At 33.4% G+C, this 19343-nt stretch overlaps 1 protein-coding gene across 1 annotated transcript in view; it reads right to left on the reverse strand.

The window, feature by feature from the left end:
- The window catches only part of LOC123669632 (protein spire), a 181138-nt gene that overhangs the window by 128633 nt on the left and 33162 nt on the right, over positions 1-19343 (reverse strand). The window contains exon 2 of the mRNA XM_045603230.1: positions 6430-6467. Coding sequence (XP_045459186.1) covers positions 6430-6467 — 38 coding nt within the window. The remainder of the gene's footprint in view (positions 1-6429; positions 6468-19343) is intronic.

Genomic DNA, 19343 nt, shown 5'->3' on the forward strand with positions numbered 1-19343 from the left:
AGAGATTCATTATTTCTAATGACGCATCTATTATTTATTTAAAACACTTTTCGTGTTATTTTATTTATCTAAAAAACACTTTTCCGCAATCCATTCCAAGACTATTTCAATTTAAAAAAAAATTAATTGTTTAATTATCTATTAGTACAACTACCAAAATGAAGAACAAAAAAATGTTAATTACCATTGTGAATAAGAAGATATAACAAAGTTTAAAGCTTTACAAACAACTGAATTTTTATTTTATTTTTAATAGAATTTTGTTGTTTCTTCAGCAGTGAATATTAACATGCAAAATATTTTTTTCTTTGACCTTTTACTTTTTTTTTTTCTTAAAACTAATGTTATCGGTTCAAAAGTGTTATTTATTATGACCAGTTTTTGTCTTTTTATTTTAAAATATAATAATAATAAGTTACTAACTTGAATTATTTATACAATAACTACACATTATTTTATGTTATATTATAGGTACTTTTTTGTTGAATTAGAACTCTCACTTGTCAATAATATTGGTTTTTTATGTTACTCTTTATATCAACATACTGTCTCAATTTGCTACCGTCTGGTACTGAAGAAAAAATACAACCAAATAAAATCTCTTTTATGAGACATACACAAACGATGACAGCACACATTCAAACAACCGTTTCTGAGGGCGCGGGCGCCATGTTATCTTAGAAGATCTATACAAGCTATAATCTCTCATTCGGCAACCAATGTGTCGCTAATAGCATATAAACCAAACAGTGTATTTAATCAGTTAATAAGGCTTCTATGTCAAAGCTAATGCACAAACCAGTTGTGAACGGGTTCCGACGGTAATCGACGAAGTTGCTCGTTTATTGCGAGCTCGATAATTTACTTACAATTAGTAAAAGCCTACTTTATGTATAATAACGGCACATCGGTGTCGTTTACCAAATTTATCAGTTGTAAATTCCGCCGTGAATCTGGACCGGCTCGACGAAAGTTCAAATTGCCGAGACGTTTGAACTGACAAGTAACACACGTACGTATGATTCATCGTAATTTATAAACAATACGATGAATTTTTCAGTCGTAAAATTTAAAAAAAATTATCAAGTTAAAAATAAATTGTACTTTATTAAAATTATATAGTATGACACAGTTAAATAATATATAACACAATTAAATGTATCCTACATATGTCTTGAAACACTTTCATAAATTGACATATCAAAAGCATAACTCTAAAAATATGATACGTTCAGTGATCTAGAAGGCGGTCTACGATAAAGAAGCGAAATAAATATCATAATCCGATATACTCGTAGTTACAAGTAATAATTGGTTTACTTTCGCCCGATCGATTCCTATCGCAAAAAGTAGAAAAGCGGGTGCTTAATCTGGTTGTTTCCCTTGCGAGGTTCCTGCACAATACGAACCAACGTCACCATTTTGTAAAGGCTCGACGTACTCCACGGAATCCGAGAAGGAATGTGCTCTTATGTTCGGCTGGGTTGCATTTCATTCACCGCAACTGTGTGATTGAACTTTCATTGTGCGTATCCTTGAGAACTAGTTGCATTAACGAATGAATCCTCTCGACGAGGACAATTAGTTACATAAGATTCGTTTTGTGAATTTACTAACAGATTTTTGTTACCTACTAAGATGTAAATAAACCGTTAGAAAAACACAATATACGAGAAAAGTGACGTATCTTCAAATTAACAATTCCAAATAATGTTTATTCGGTTTCGTTAAAGCGCCACTATCACATCTTTTGCTTTAATTTATTTGTAGAATATTTTAAGATTTTTTTTTTGTGTCCGACATCCTTACGTTTAAGATTGAGTCTGGATAAAAACCGTAAATAAAGAAATTGATTTACGCGCGCTCCTTATTAACATTGTATATTAATATAAAAATTGTATATTAATATAAAAAACGAAGATTTTTTTTTTGATTTGATGAATCTATACCCAAAAATTCCACGAAATCGGTGCCATATTTCGCAAAGCGAGGGAAACCACCCGTGTTCTCTAGTATTATATATAAAACGTGATTAATGTTTTATATAATCGCGATACACATCTCCCCGAGGCAAATTTCCCACAGTGCTCAGTTATCGCTTGAATCGACTTGACGGATGGTTAGACCTGAGCATCGCTTTCAGTACCGTTGCACTTGCCTGTTTAAGGCATAGGGCTCACGCTGATATATGAACCCTGAATATTTATGGTGTTCCTTATAATGGTTTTAAAGTCACTAAAATGTGTTAAGACACGATTTATTAAAATTATTACATATACACGTCGTTTTCCAACAAGTTTCATTGCTCAAACCACAAGCACTTGTATTCAAAATTGTATTCTTTGTGTTAATCAATATGTCTGTCTCCATCATTATCCGTCTTGCACTAAGTGTCATTTAAATGTGGAGAATCAGGACATAAGTTTTGCTGTATTGTAGCTTTTAATCAGTAAAGCTATTACGAATATAACAATTATTGACTCACAGGTTGAAAATGATAGCGATCCTGATCCACCTCGATAGCGATCGTTACTCAACTCGGTCTATGCCCAATAGCGGGATGTTACAGACTGAATGCGAGGTTGAAAATAATATTATATTATTTGGGTTACTGAAAAGTAGGTTATTATTGTTTTTTAACCCATATTAGAAAACATAAGTAACGATTCAGCAGTTTTTAAATTTTTACAATTAACACGGATATGACGTAAACATAAATGTTATTTGACTTAAAGTACTTGTCCTACAGAAGTAGATACGTATACATTTGAAATAAACTGTTTAAATTCTGAAGGAGTAAAGCCGTGGGGACAGCTTGTATCATTCCACCGCTAGTATACATACAATCATATATCACAAACGAATTCGAAGAATTTAAAAACCGAACAGGGCATGAATCGTAACGGAATGCAGCGCTAAATCAGCGGTAAATCTTCGGATGTAACTCGCACGGATCGGGTGGTCTCCCCATAAATTTCGATTACGAGCTCTCGACGACCAACAAAGATAAACTAACAATTAACAACAGTGATTAAATCATTCCGTTTCCCGCTTCATATCAGGTTTTCGATTGTAAAATTGTAAACTGCAAATTACAGATATTTAGGTTTTTTTTTTTTTTAAATTTAGCATTACCGAATGCAAATTTTCTAACCAAGGGAAAGTTATCATATTAAAATTGCAAGTAATTAATAAAAGAGAAATTGGAAACTCGATGAAAGTGTGAAATAGTTTAATATGTTTAATATTTATATCTTATACTAGCTGTGCCCGCGGCTTCGCCCGCGTTGAAATTAGTGTATCACAAAGTTTTTCCGGCAAACTTCCAGTGAAACTCTCATCAAAATCGGCTTAGCCGTTCCGTAAACATTCCTCTTGCCAATGGTGGAGCCCTCTCTCGTATGGTGAAACCGCATCAAAATCCGTTCAGTAGATTTTGAAGGAATCGATCACATACACTTTTGGGGACTTTATTTTATAATACACTAACTACTAACGTCCGCGTGGTTATGAAGATATGCATTACTATTAAGACGTTTAACGCAATTTTTTTTTTTATTTTAGTCACTTGAAATGCTTATCAAACTGAGTAACTTTTTAAAGGCACAATTTAGTATAATTTAATAGTTATTTTTATAAAACCTTTCTATATACCACATTTTTAGTTTTATTTTCAGGCTGTATATGTTTCATACAAACTATCAATCCCAAATAAACCCCCTTAGCGGTGGAATATCGTAAAATCCGTTCTTAGCGAACGTCTGCTAACTATAATCTACCTCCCTGCCAAATTTTATCTTTGTCCAACCTGGATGGATAGACCATCCAGCGGTTTTTGAGTTCTCGTGATGAGTGAGTTAGTGACCTTTCTCTTTTATATATATAGATTACGATGCATTATTTGTTGGACACCTCCTCACCATCTATAGAGCATATATTTTAAATTTCAAGTCTCTTACTTCAGAAACAAAAGACTTTCATACAAACTTCCGATCCCCGTTTTATCCCCTTAGGGGTCGATTTTTGTAAAATCAGTTCTTAGCGGATGTTTACGCTTTATAAGGAACCTACCTACCAAATTTCAACTTTGTAGCTGTTATAATTTCAGAGGTTTCGTGATGAGTGAGTCAACCTACCATCTCCCGTTTTAACTCCAAAAGAGAGTTGATTCCTAAAGATACATTATTTGGATACCTTCTCACCATCTAAAGAGCGAACATTTTAAATTTCAAGTCTCTTACTTCAAAAACATAGGACTTTCATACAAACTTCCAAACCCCGTTTTATCCCCTTAGGGATCGAGTTTCGTAAAATCAGTTCTTAGCGGATGTCTACGCCCTATAAGGAACCTATCTGCTAAATTTCAAGTTTGTAGCTGTTATAGTTTCGGAGATTTTGTGATGAGTGAATCGACCTACCATCCCCCGTTTTAACCCCAAAATATAGTTGATTTCTAAAGATACATTATTTGGACACCTTCTCACCGTCTATAGAACATACATTTAAAATTTCAAGCCTCACTTCAAAAACATAGGACTTTCATACAAACTTCCAACCCCCGTTTTACCCCCTTAGGGGTCGAGTTTCGTAAAATTCGTTCTTAGCGGATATTTAAGTCTTATAAGGAGCCTACCTGCCAAATTTCAAGTTTGTAGGTGTTATAGTTTCGGAGATTTCGTGATGAGTGAGTCAACCTACCATCCCCCGTTTTAACCCAAAAAGGGAGTTGAATTCTAAATATACATTATTTAAACAACTTCTCATCATTTATAGAGCATACATTTTAAATATCAAGTCTCTTACTTTAGAAACATAGGACTTTCATACAAACTTCCAACCCCTGTTTTACCCCTTTAGGGGCCGTATTTCGTAAAACCCGTTCTTAACGAATGCTTACGCTGTATAAGGAGCCTATCTGCCAAATTTCAAGTTTGTAAGTGTTATAATTTTGGAGATTTTGTGATGAGTAAGTAAACCTACCATCCCCCGTTTTAACCCCAAAAGGGAGTTTATTTCTAAAGATACATTATTTAGACACCTTTTCATCATTTATAAGGCATACATTTTAAATTTCAAGTCTCTTACTTCAAAAACATGGGACTTTCACACAAACTTCCAACCCCCGTTTTACCCCCTTAAAGGTCAAATTTCGTAAAATCCGTTCTTAGTGGATGTCTACATCCTATAAGGAGCCTTCCTGTCAAATTTCAAGTTTGTAGGTGTTATAGTTTCGGAGATTTTGTGATAAGTGAGTCAACCTACCATCCCCCGTTTTAACCCAAAAAGGGAGTTTATTTCTAAAGATACATTATTTGGACACATTTTCATCATCTGTAGAGCATACATTTTAAATTTCAAGTCTCTTACTTCAAAAACATAGGACTTTCATACAAACTTGCACCCCCCGTTTTACCCCCTTAGGGGTCGAGTTTCGTAAAATTCGTTCTTAGCGGATGTCTACGTCCTATAAAGAGCCTACCTGCCAAATTTCAAGTTTGTAGGTGTTATAGTTTCGGAGATTTCGTGATGAGTGAGTGACCTTTCGCTTTTATATATATTATTATAGATAACATAAATAAATAAAACAATAAAGAAACATTACGGACAACGCCTAGTAATAATAACCAGTAAGTATAATTACTTTATCTTTCATAATTTAGTAAATTTAATATATAAAAAAGATTAGATAACGTCCGAAGTTAAGGGCTTGGTGATCACTCTGTCCTAATTATTATATCTGACTAGCTGACCCCGCAAACACTGTTTTGCCATATATGTTATTAACCCACTTACCCCCCCCCCCCCCCCCCTATAAGTTAGAGGTACTAAAAATAGATGTTAGCCGATTCTCAGGCCTACCCGATATGGACACAAAGTTTCATAAAAATCTGTCCACCCGTTTCGGAGGAGTATTTTAACTAGCATTGTGACACGAGAATTTAATATATAAGATAACACGAGCCACATGAAAACCTTCGATATCTTAGTGGAAAAAAATTAAACGCCACATGATATTGAAATAAATTTTGCCAAAGAAGAATATTTCTCAAACAAACCCTGAAAATCTAAATAAAGACTTGCAACAAAGCTACAAAGACCTTGTATGCGAGTAAAATGGTAATATGCTGTGGGACGAACATTAACTTAAAACCTTTTTAGAATATCTGTAACCATGAACAGAATCTAAAATTTTATCTTCAAATTTTTTTTTAAATATTTTATTCACGTTTTATATTCTTTTGCGGTAGTCTTAGATATTGCGACACAAACTTTCGAGATCTTTTTTTGTATTTTTCATAGCAATACTAGTCTTTTTCTTTTATTTCGTATATATATAATATTTCGTAATATATATTATATTATATATATAATATAGTAACTCGCTCATTAAAAAAAACGTTAGCATTAGTGCACGATGCAGAAACTTACCTCATTTTCTGTTTTAACTTTTTCTCTGCTGCTGTCATCTGTAACAAAAACGCACATTAAAAATCATCTGCATTTATATAAAAAAAAAAAAGAAAACGAAATATCACAATGCAGTTTTCTTTTCAGACGTTGCATAATATATGACAAGAGACAGTAAATTAAATTATATACCCAGTCAGTATGCTAATTCCGCCAATTGTTCACGCTGAATTTAGCTTGAAAAATGTAAGATTGTTTTATATACGTACATATATCGTTACTAAAATAAGCGCGTTACAGTCTAGTAACTAGACATTCTTGAAATGTACTGTTTGTATGTTCAGAGGTTGAAGACCTTTTAGGCGACAGTTTTATCATATATGGAAAATAGAGGACGTGGTATTAGTACTATTTGATAAAAACTCAGAAACCTAAATATACTACCAATTACCAGGTCCGATTTTGAATCTAATTCATTTAGGAACTCAAACGTATGAAAAAATATAACATTAAAAATCGGAACACCCACTTAGGAGGAGTTCAGTGACATACACACATACCAGAAAAATTACATTAGCAAAAATTAATTATAACAGAAAAAGCCTGGTTAAACGAATGTTGCTGTGAAGACGCTGAAAGGAGAGCGATATATGAAATTTAAATTGCAATTAAAAATTCAGATACATACTAATAAAATAATATAAACAACGATTACCTGAATAACACTTAACACCGTACCGTAAAATTAGCAAATAAAAAAAAAATAACACGTTGTAACTTATTTTCTAAGTCATGAATCAGAGTATTTTGTTTCGTGATTTAGAACATAAGTAAAATTTTGTACATTCATTGCAACGTAAAAATACCAAATAAATAAATACATACATGCATACATTTCTAAGTATGAGAGTATTTTGTTTCAAGGTAGAAAATAAGTAACACTATGTAAATCTTTTGTACCGTAAAATACCAAAAAAAATATACACATTTTACCATGGGCGTACCCAGGGGGGGGCAAAGAGGGGCAGCTGCCCCCCCCCTGGATTTCGTTAACCTCCCTACTAACTATCTACTATTGTCGATAAAAGTTTTTATTTCCCATTTGGAATACTTTTATACTTTTAAAAATCGCGCGGCGCACCTATTCTACTCGCTAGCAGCGCTACAGGCTAACGCCGCGCTCGCTTGCCGGTGACTCGGTCCGTGGCCGCTTCGGCTCCGCGCCGACACGGCACACGAACATTACCGAATCTAGCCGAACGTCGAGCGCTCGTCTTGCTCGACGCGTTGTGCCGCTAAGGTGAGAGAGAGTACGAAAGGCTTGCATTTATTTGACATTTAATTGTTTTAAAAGAGCACAACGGACTTTGGTGATAAAAATATTATATGATAAATACGAAAATGGATATTCGGAACTTTTTTTGTGAGTATTTTCTATTATTTTTCTCTATTTAAACAGTTTTAGGAAAAAAAAAAACGTTTGGTGGGTATAAAAAGTTGCGGTCATAATAGGTATCGATAGAATTTCGTTTTATCTACCAGTATTTTTCTTAACAACCTTTTTCAATTTATAAAATAAGATTATTTTGGTATTAAAATAATCTGCAAAATAAGTTGTATAGCTTCAAACGTATTTCGTTATTTAAATTGTTATTTTATCCATTAAAGAGCACAACGCTTACTAATTAATAGGCACGGTGCACAAATGCAATCGTTTTTTAACTGACTTCCAAAAAGAATCAATTTGATTTTTTAACTTGAATTAGTTCTAATGACGGGATCCATGTAAAAATGAAAAATAATTAAATAAAAAATAAAAACCACCTTCAGATTCCGACAGACAACGAAGTCGGTGTCAAGAGGACGGACATCATTCTCGTAGTCTTGGTTGATCTTGGCTGCTCTTGGTTGTCCGAAGACGAGTTTTAATTATTTTTTTTTTACATACACTCAGGTTAAAGAAATAAAATATGTTTTTTTGTAGCTTCATTACTTTGTTTTATTTTTGCAGCAAAAAAGCGGAAAATTACAAGTAAAGAGAATAATGATGCCAGTTGCAGTAAAGCCAGTAAATTTACTGAGGTGGATCCATCGCCAATCACACAATCTTATTCTAAAAACTTGTGTGACTCATTTCTAAACCCGCAAGAAGGATCGGAATCGGAACCCGTAAATTCTTGTAATATTATTAACGAGGTAGCTTCTGAATCTCCTGCATCTGTATCTACGAGTATATCCATTCTGGAAGATGAAGATAATTCTCATGAAAACGACATCGGGCGATGGGTTGGACGGTCTTTTGTATTGACTACTGAGAAGCGAATGGAAATGTTAAAGCGATGCTGGGTACCTCCAGAAACTTATGATTTTGCTGGTGATGCTACACATTTAAAACGCAAATTTAACCACTCTTGGTTAGAAATGTACAAACCTTGGCTTGCTTATTCAAAGAGATTGAAAGGTGCGTTTTGTTTGTTTTGTGTTTTATTTCCACCGAAAGTTGTACGTGGTGTACAGGGATCTCTAATTGTTCGACCATTTACTAGGTATAAAGATATACATATTTATTGTAAAGCACATGCAGATAGTCAATGGCACAGAGAGTCTTGTGCCTCTGCCAACTTTTTTAGTAACGTAAAAACAAATGTACAAGTTGTTATGCAAACAGGGCACGAAAAAATTATTGAAGAGAATAGAAATGCTTTACAACCTATAGTCAATACAATAATTTTTTGCGGAACACATGATTTGCCATTGAGAGGAAAAGAAAAAGATGACGGCGTTTTTCAAGATTTGCTTAGACTAAAAATTAAATCTGGTGATGAAATTTTGCGACAACACTTAGAAAAGGGACAAAAAAATGCTCAATATACGTCCCCGAGAATACAAAATGAGATTTTAAACATATGTGGTGTCCTAATAAGAGAAAAATTGGTTGATAACGTTAGAGCCGCAAGTGCCTACAGCATTTTAGCTGATGAATCAGCTGATATATCTGGTAAGGAACAACTAGCAATAGGTCTTCGATATTACGACCAAAGGGAAAAAAATGTTAAGGAGGAATTTATGGGTTTTGTGGAGTTGCAAAAAATGGATGCCCAAACGATAGCTGCTGAAATTAATGGATTTATCAATAGACTAAATATTGACGCTAATAAATGCGTGGGACAGGGCTACGACGGATGTGCTACGATGGCGGGAAAAGATGGCGGAGTCCAAAAAATATTGAGAGAAACTTATAAAAAGGGTTTATATTTTCACTGCGCCTGCCACAGATTAAACCTTGTTGTAAATGACTTAAATAATGTTTCTGAGATCGGCAACTGTATTGGAACCGTAAAAGATACGATAAATTTTTTCAGGGAATCGGTTCTTCGTCAAAACTATGCACCGAAAATACCATTGCTGTGTGTAACAAGATGGTCCCATAAATACCAAAGTATTTCAATGTTTAAGAAGCATTTTGTCGAAATTGCAGAAGGTTTAGAAAAGCTTTCTCGGGAAGGTAATTCTGGGACAAGAACAGTAGCTTTCCAGTTATTATCCGCTATCAGCCAAACCACATTTATATTTGCTCTATGTATTATAGATAAATACAATTGTCTGCTGCAACCCGTCGCAAACATATTACAGTATAAAACGCTGGACGTAATAAAATGTGCAGAACATATACAAACCATAGCCACAGCAGTTGCAGAACACAGGCGTTCCGCAGAAGAAGGGAGTGAACATTTAATCAATTCAGCTGAAGAAATTGCTACAGCTTTAAACCTTGAGCTGCGTTTACCTAGAACAGCAAGCCGTCAACAAAATAGGGCAAATCAACCAGCTGCTTCCCTTAGCGAATACTTTCGTCGCTCGTTATACGTGCCTTATTTGGATTCGTTATCATCTTCATTAGAGGCGAGGTTTGGCAAAGACCATTCACCAGCGTTTACTCTTTCATTGTTGCACCCTGCTCATATAATTAAAATTACAGCTCCAAAATTACAAAAATGTATGGAGGAAGTATCCGAATTATATGAATTAGAAGGGATTACATCTGAAGCCGAACTATGGCGCACTTTTTGGATAAATAAGCAGAAGCAGGACTTTGAAACTATTGAAATAACAGAGTTAATACAAGTAGCAGAATCTTTTTACCCGAAGGTGAAGACAGCCTTAGAAATTTTACTGGCAATGCCTTATTCTACTGCTACAATTGAAAGGTCATTCAGCACACTCAGACGTGTAAAAACATGGCTGAGATCGACTATGATCGAAGACAGATTAAATGGGCTTTGTATGCTCAGTGTACATAGGAAGTTTGTTAACGCTATGGGCGATTCTTTCACGGAAGACGTCATAAACCGATTTGCTGAAGACCCTCGAAAGTTACTGTTAAAATAGCTATATAATTAAAGAATTTATTAAATAAATAATTACCTATTTTACTTTATGTTTATTTATTTGACTAGGTGCTTATACGAGTAAAATTTGATTTGCCCCCCCCTGGCCCAGAACCTGGGTACGCCCATGCATTTTACTTATTTTCTAAGTCAAGAATCAGAGATATTCATTATTGTTTGTACAACGACGGCTCAATGGTAGAAGTGATTTCATCTCGAACAAAGTAAACTAAGACGAAGTAAGGCAAAGTGAGGCGACTCGTACGCAAATACCTCAGTTTATTTAACAGTGACACGATATTCGCAGTGCGTTCACCCCCGGCGTGACATAACCATCTCGCCGTAACGTTACATATATGATTTACTGTTTCAAGATGTACCATAACTTTTTTTTATAAATAAACAACTAACCGGAACGAACAGTTCATGGAATTATTTCAATGAAAACTTCTTCGTTGAACTATTTCTTAAGATTGAAAGTCTCGACATATTTAAATTTCGAACAATTTTAATATCGTGTTTAATTTCAAGATCAAAAGTTCATAGCATGTTCACAGTGTAGTTTTCATTGATATCTATTACACTATAATTAATATGTTTAATAACTATTATAAAAAGTTTTAGGAATACCTACAGCTATTTATTGTGAGCCTAATTGAATAATGTCGTATAAGCTTTATTGTTACTTAGTACACTGATTCAGGTTTTATGTAATAATGCATCGTATATGTCATTGTTTGCATGCTGATGTTATTAACAAAAGGAACATACACTAACTAAATAATAAAAATAAATAAACGCCTCACACTCGATTTATTTCTGTTTCGGAGGTCCGGAAACAAACACAATAAACATGCACAAACGCCCAGACCACGGCAAACATTTTAAATAACAATATAAATATTTGCTATGTGCGGAAATCGAATCCAAAACCGCCAGCACCAGAGCCACAAACCAGTGCTGTGACCGTTGCGCCAACGCGTCATCGAAATATACTGATTATAAGTATATAACTATATTATTAATTCTAAGTATACAAAGCTGTGATGATGGATAACGATACTCTCAATGAAACTTATTAATAATGAAAATACCTACTGATGTAGGTATGTCCGTTTATTCATTCATATGTACACACATCGTGATATTAGTCTCTCGTGAGAGTCGAGTCGTACTTACGTACAGACAGGATGACCCTTGCGATTATAACAGCGTGCTGTCTCAACAAGCAGAAATAATGTAGCTTTTCTTAGCATACTGCTTGAAAGCAAAACTATACAACAACTAGCTCATTTTCTTTTTCATTTTCAATGGAAAATTATCACTTGTTTCAGCAATGTGAGAACTGTTTCCTTTAGAACCATCAGAAATGTATTTTTGTTTCAATTTTTGAACACGACATATATTACCGTTGTAAATATATTTTTATGTACAAGATTTTTTAATCAACTTTTGGTATAACAGAAAATACAATAACAATTTAATCAATCCATACTAAAATAATTGACTAACGCACTAATTCAAAATTCATAAAAATCTTGCAGCAATTTCAGCGAAATGCGTTTGTACCTACTAACGCGCTAAAGCTGAATAAACATCATATTATTAATAGTCGCAAACAGGCTACAATATAAGGTTTATATATAAACAAATATGACCACCGAAGACAACTCAAGACTAAACAAGAGAATATCGTATTAGTTTCATCATTAAGCATGTGATTTAATGGATTCTGAATTAGCGTTTATGGGAACCGGTATCCCGTGGTGAGATTACACCGCGCAAGTTATAGGTGGTAATTATATAGCTCTGGTGTAATTTAAGCTTCAGACGTAACAATAACTCACGTAGGTACAATATAGATGTTACGGTCGGTCATTTCATACTAAATAGACGTAGTAAAAGTCTCAACTATACTTAAAAATAATAAAGGGAAAGAGTTCATCTGTTCCAGCGATATTTAATAATGACTTCACTTTATTATACTGATTTTACAAATATGAAAATTTTGTTGCTTAAATACGATCAACGATTCTATTTTAATAAGGAATTAATAAACGCTTCACACTCTACGGATCTCCCAGTAGGATTTTCTCCAGTGTTGGGGGGCCGAAAACACACACAATACACAAAAACAACGCCCAGACCACGACTTACATCTATATGGTCGATACAAATGTCTGTCGTGAGCGAGAATCGAACCCGCAACCGCCAGCGTAACAGCCAGGGCTATGACCGCTGCGCCAACGCGTCGTCTCTATTATAAACTCGTCTTCTATTATATCGCATACAAATTTGTACACCAAGATAGAGATCCATTATCCATAAGTATTATAGGCCATAAAACTCCAAGATATACCTTATCATAACGCAACTGTAATTATACACATAAACGCAGGTGAAACCGTGAAGAGCGTCTATTAATTAAGCGTAAATATTATAGTGATTATATTAATATTCCTGCTATATTGAATTTCAAAAATATCAATCGCCATTATTCTTTATAAACGCCAACGTCCAACACTATCACTTTCACTAACAGTTCAATTTACAAAGTAAAATAAAATCAATTTGACACAATACAAATAAAAAATTTAAACAATTTGATAATCTGAAAGTTGCTACATACAAGTATGTATGACAATCTAAATGTATAAAGTTATTTAAATTATAATAAACGTCGCACACTCAACGGGACTAGACTTTATTCCTGTGTGTAAGAAATACAGACTTGAAGTAATATAGAAGACTCGAGTAGAAGATTTGTGTTCCTGTTGGTGAGTAAGGTGACCAGAGCTCCTGGGGGGATTGGGGATTGGGTCGGCAACGCGCTTGCGATGCTTCTGGTGTTGCAGGTGTCTATAAGCTACGGTAATCGCTTACCATCAGGTGAGCCGTACTTGTTTGCCGACCTAGTGACATAAAAAAAGAAGAGTATACAGCCAGAGAGAGAGAGAAGAGTATACAACCTTTCTTTTAAAAGTTAACAATAATTTTAAACAAAAAAAAAATTTAAAAATATTCTATCTGCACCGATCCAGTTCGAATAAATATTTATGTCCAACTGTCAACTGTGTGTATTTATTAAAAAAAATTATTAGGCAACGAACGACATGATAATCGTAAATATCCATTCTGATAAGTAACTCAGCAGTTATATGATACCTATAAAGTTATATGATACTGATAAACAGGCGTCAAGCGTTAAAACTTAAACTTTAATTAACAGCTATAACCTCAATAACTGATTACGCTCAACGACACTCATCTTCGAAGTGTGCCGCGATGTCTAGAGCACACAGGCCTTATCTCTAGTCTTATAAATACAGCTCAGTGCAACTTTACCTTGCCGATAACTTATCTTACCCATCTGTGTTTATATGCACTGTTCTACAATCTCATTTGCAAATAACGTCCAACGAAATAGGCTAGGTTACTTCGACTGACGCAAATGTATTATTAATTTTAAGAATACATTCTTTTGAGATATCAAGAACACGTTAAAGTTTAGTTAATTTTTTCGTTCTTACATTATTGCTGTTAAAATTAGTTATGTATAAAGTTTATTTTAAAGAAAACGAAAAAAAACCAACTTAATTTGTCCAAGGTTTTGGTGACCACAAGGCAAACACATAATATATATAAATGCTCTAGCCCTCCATTCTGCTTTAAGGTCTCAAAATATAATGATAACATATAGCTAGCACTGATACAGTTAACAGGTATACCTATGAGCTAATCGATGTTATGGTATAAAGTTTCGACTAGAAGTCCCTGAACGTGTTTGATCAAGAAAACAGGAATAAGCGGGTATTGTTCGAATCTCAAGTTTCACTAATTCAGGTTATCCTGACATTGAACCTACGAACAAAACAGTCTTAAGCGCAAAATAATAACCAAGCAATATACAATATTATAAAGAGTGAAAAAATATATTTATGTATGCTAAGCGTGAATTTTAGATGTAAATAAAACAGTGAATAGATATCTTTAACATACACACATGGTCGTCTCTTGCTAAGGTAGGCAATTTTACTAATAAAAAACCCAATAAATAGTACTTAATAATTATAAAATAGATATTTCAAACACATTCAGGGCGGGAAACGAAACTACAACCCGAATCAGAAAGCGGGGCGCTGCAAGCTGCGCAGTCGCGGCAAGGGGCTAGTCATTACACTATTAACTGTGATACTTAGTTGTTTTTATTATTTGTACTCAAAGCGACACAATAAAGATGTATCCGTTTCTGTAACAAAAATTACTCTTACAGACGTTGAAAGCAAAATACCAGTAACATAACGAAACAGGTAGGCGTCCAAATTGTTAACTAAATAAACATACAAAAAAATTGTGTTAAAACAACAATGTATATCAATCGTTATGTATCATTGTTTACATTTAACAGCTGTAAGACGTATGCCATACTAATGGACGCGATTTTATTTCACCATTCGACCCAATTCCACTCGGTGATGTTGATAAGATAGTTAATACTGTTTACTGTGAGGGCGGACACGCGAGGCTAACACGACCTTGCTACCAATTTGGTTTTAGTATATTTTTTCTAAATCTAGTAACTAAAATAAAAATATTTAGTATTATATTTTATTTGTTTCATTATTTGCTACAAAGTAAAAAGAGTTTGTATAACACTAATATGATATGTGTCGCAGCCATTAACGCCCAATATACAAACATATAATCACTAAAAAAAATAAACAATATTAAAATAACTATGAGAGGATATAAAAAATGGAGTCATGATGTAGATTACAGAGATTAAATGTGTTGTGTGTAAGTACGAATGTTTGTGTGTCTAACTTAATGTCGGCACTACTTAACTGTTTTACAATATTATAATTATAACTTAGCATAATAATCACACGCATTCCCATTATCCTAAAGTTACAAGTTAGTATAATTATTAAACTGTGCGGTAATTCTGTTATATTCATTAATCAAAAGCGCTTTTCAACTACATGGAAAGGAGGTGTTTGCCCAGTATTGAAACGATAGATTCATACTGAATCTACAATATAACTATACTCAGTTATTAATTTAATTTAAAAATTTAAAAATATTATATACTTTGAAAAGCGGTGATTCAAAAGTAGTTTTAAAGTACATTTAAATAAACAAATTTATGACTTTTTTTGAACTGGATCAACTTTTTCTTAAATTGATAATAAATTTAGGTACAAATTTAGTCTTTCCGCGTATTCTCCAATCTGTCGGAGAACGCAGCTCATTGGCACAGTTATCATTAATCACGGACAGATAAGATAAAAAAATTTCAGCAATAGCAATTATAGATATTGTTTAAAGTCATAACTACTACAGAATCTTGATTGTTATCAGTCATTCGAAATGGTTTCCATTTATCACGCAGTAATTATCCCGCGCAGTTTTACTTGCTTTAAGTTTTGATAATTTTTGGATGATGGGCTAAAATTTTGTGTTTTTTTGTATCGTTCCGAACCAAACTGATGAATATAGGTGTAAAAACTCTGTGGTACAATGACCTTACAAGAATAAAACAAAACAACCTAAAAAACTATTTTTAGCGAAATGATTATTTGCTCAACACATACTCCTAAATTATAAAATAGTAAATTTTGCCAGGAAAAAAATCACTATGCTTTCACACATACTTTAATTTACTCTGCTTAAGTTCTAAATTGTTCATTAAAATTTTGTGCAATATAGTTTTAACAAACAAAATAAATCATAAAATATATACAAATATAAACAAATACATCGTTCGAAAATAGGTAGAATATCTATTAAAGCAAAAAATTATAAAAAAAAATCGTTCATTTGTACGTGATCAATTAGTACGTACTTCCCGCTATCTTTCGTTGATAACTTTTTTTTAATTATCTGCTGCCATATTAATACCCCTTTCACTAAATTCCAAAAAAAAAGAAAACAAATTATAATAAAATAAATACGCTTCACACACACATTTATAGATAAAAATAAAAATTATAAATTACATAATGTAATCAAAGCCCGTTATAAGTAGGAATTTTGCAAATATTTATGCAAACATTTATGACTTGAGAAAGAATTTTCGTTCTTTGTCCGACGAAACTATTAAAATTATGCAAATATGCAGATACTTGCACTTCTCTGACCATTGTTACGTAAATATTGAAAACTATGCAGCGAGTTGAACGTTTACGAGTAGACCACTTAACCGCCTCAAAATCACTACTGACATTTCGAATTTTAACTGTAGCGCCCAAAAAATTCGATGATTTTTTTTAAATGGAGTTATTTTTCTATAAAAAAAAAATTACAGTAAGCACAGTTTAACAAAAACTTGGTAAATAGTGTCGGTTCTTCATATACTAAGACTTTTTTTGAAAGTGGATTACTTTCTTACAATCTGATTACTATCTTACAAATAACAACAGCAACACAGCAGCTAAAAACTTTTATTTTTAATAATGAACAAATAATACACATAACATGTTCCCAAAAGAAACATAATTATGTTAAAATTTATGCAATTTTATATTAATTAGGAAGTGTATAAAGAATCTTTATACCATTTAACATTTATTTTTAACCGACTTCCAAAAAAGGAGGAGGTTCTCAATTCGACTGTATTATTTTTTTCATCAGAACTTTTGACCGTGTGGACCGATTTCGACAATTTTTTTTTTAATCGAAAGGTGGTGTGTGCCAATTGGTCCCATCTAAATTTATTTGAGATCTAACAACTACTTTTCGAGTTATATCTAATAATGCGTTTTTACTTGACGCTTTTTTCGTCGACCTACGTTGTATTATATACCGCATAACTTTCTACTGGATGTACCGATTTTGATAATTCTTTTTTGTTGGAAAGAAGATATCCCTCGTTTAGTACTATGATAAGGAAACCAGGATCTGATGATGGGATCCCAGAAAAATCGAGAGAAACTCTTGAAAATCCGCAATAACTTTTTATTAGGTGTACCGATTTTGATAATTATTTTTTTGTTGGAAAGAAGATATCCCTAGTTTAGTACCATGTAAGGAAACCAGGATCAGATGATGGGATCCCAGAGAAATCGAGGGAAACTCTTGAAAATCCGCAATAACTTTTTACTGGGTGTACCGATTTTGATAATTTTTAATTTAATCGAAAGCTAATGTTTATCATGTGGTCACATATAAATTTTATCGAAATCTGATAACTACTTTTTGAGAAATCTTTGATAACGCGTAGTTACTTGACTATTTTTTCGTCGATCTACGTTGTATTACTCGTCGATGTAATTGAAGTCGGTTTTTTTTTCGTTTGCGAGCAAACACAACTATTTATACCACATAGCGTCGTTGTCAACACTTACGTCTTATAATTCAATGTTCAAAAAGGGTACGTACAAACTGAATTACAATTAAAAATAGTTGAAAACGTATTTTCTCAGATAAAATACTTGCCATAACTGTGCCGTACTCAACGATGTTAATACCTCGGCAGCAGAAGCCTCGAAAGTTAATTCTAATGTGACAGCGAGTGAGGTATATAGGCCGCCCGGGGCCCGTGCTTTCTACTTATCTAGAGGAAAGCTGCGAGCCGATAAAATTGCGCTTGCTGCACGCGGATGAGACAAACGTACTAGAGAAACTTTGAAATTATATTTTTTCATCCAGCTCCAAGAAAATGACCCCAAAACACTCGCTTATTGCAGAACTTCGAAAAATCAAATAATATTTTCACTACAGTATAACTAGTCGAAAAACATTTAAATAATGTTTGAAGTGAACGTGTGATGTATATTTATGATTATGCAATCTTAGCAAAAAACTACTCACGTAAAAAGGCAACATCTTAGGGCTCGTAATATTTATGATTTTGCAACAAACATTGTGAATTGGAAAAGAGCGTGTAATTTATCAACGACGGCGACCGCTCCATTTGCCATTACGTTAACAAGAGTTGGGATAAGTCACGAAAAACTAACGCCCGGAGCGGTCGTGCGCAATATAAGAACTGTGGCATTATGTGGTGTTCAATTATTTAAAAAAAAAACTACTTCTGGTTGACCAGAGGGTACACAAACACGAAAATTGTACATTGCGCAATATCACTGCTTAATCATTTATTTACGAGTGTGTTATACTAATTGACACAACAAAAATTGTCCTGTTTTGCTAACTGTCAAACACATGAAGTGTAAATAGCAAATAAATCTGGATAATGACACCCTAATCCTCTAGTGGAATGAGACTTTATATACGTATATAAACATATAAATTTACTTTTCTTTTAGTTATGACGTACCTACGGACGTACCCAGATATTTCTTCGCCTTCCACAATATTACTAGCTACGAAATATGCCTACAAGTTGATACTAATAACTCAAACAATTCAAGAGTTTCTGTCCCAATGGAAAATAGGTTACATCAGTTCTTTTACTAACTTTCTTTACTTTATATTACTTTCTTGCATTATTATAAACCAAATCTTTGTAGATTATCTTTAACTCAAAGGTCTTAAAGTAGAAAAGGTCAATGTAAAAATAGGTATGAGGTACATTATGTAAAG

This window comes from Melitaea cinxia, chromosome 3 (assembly GCF_905220565.1).
Source record: "Melitaea cinxia chromosome 3, ilMelCinx1.1, whole genome shotgun sequence".
Taxonomy (NCBI): Eukaryota; Metazoa; Arthropoda; class Insecta; order Lepidoptera; family Nymphalidae; genus Melitaea; species Melitaea cinxia.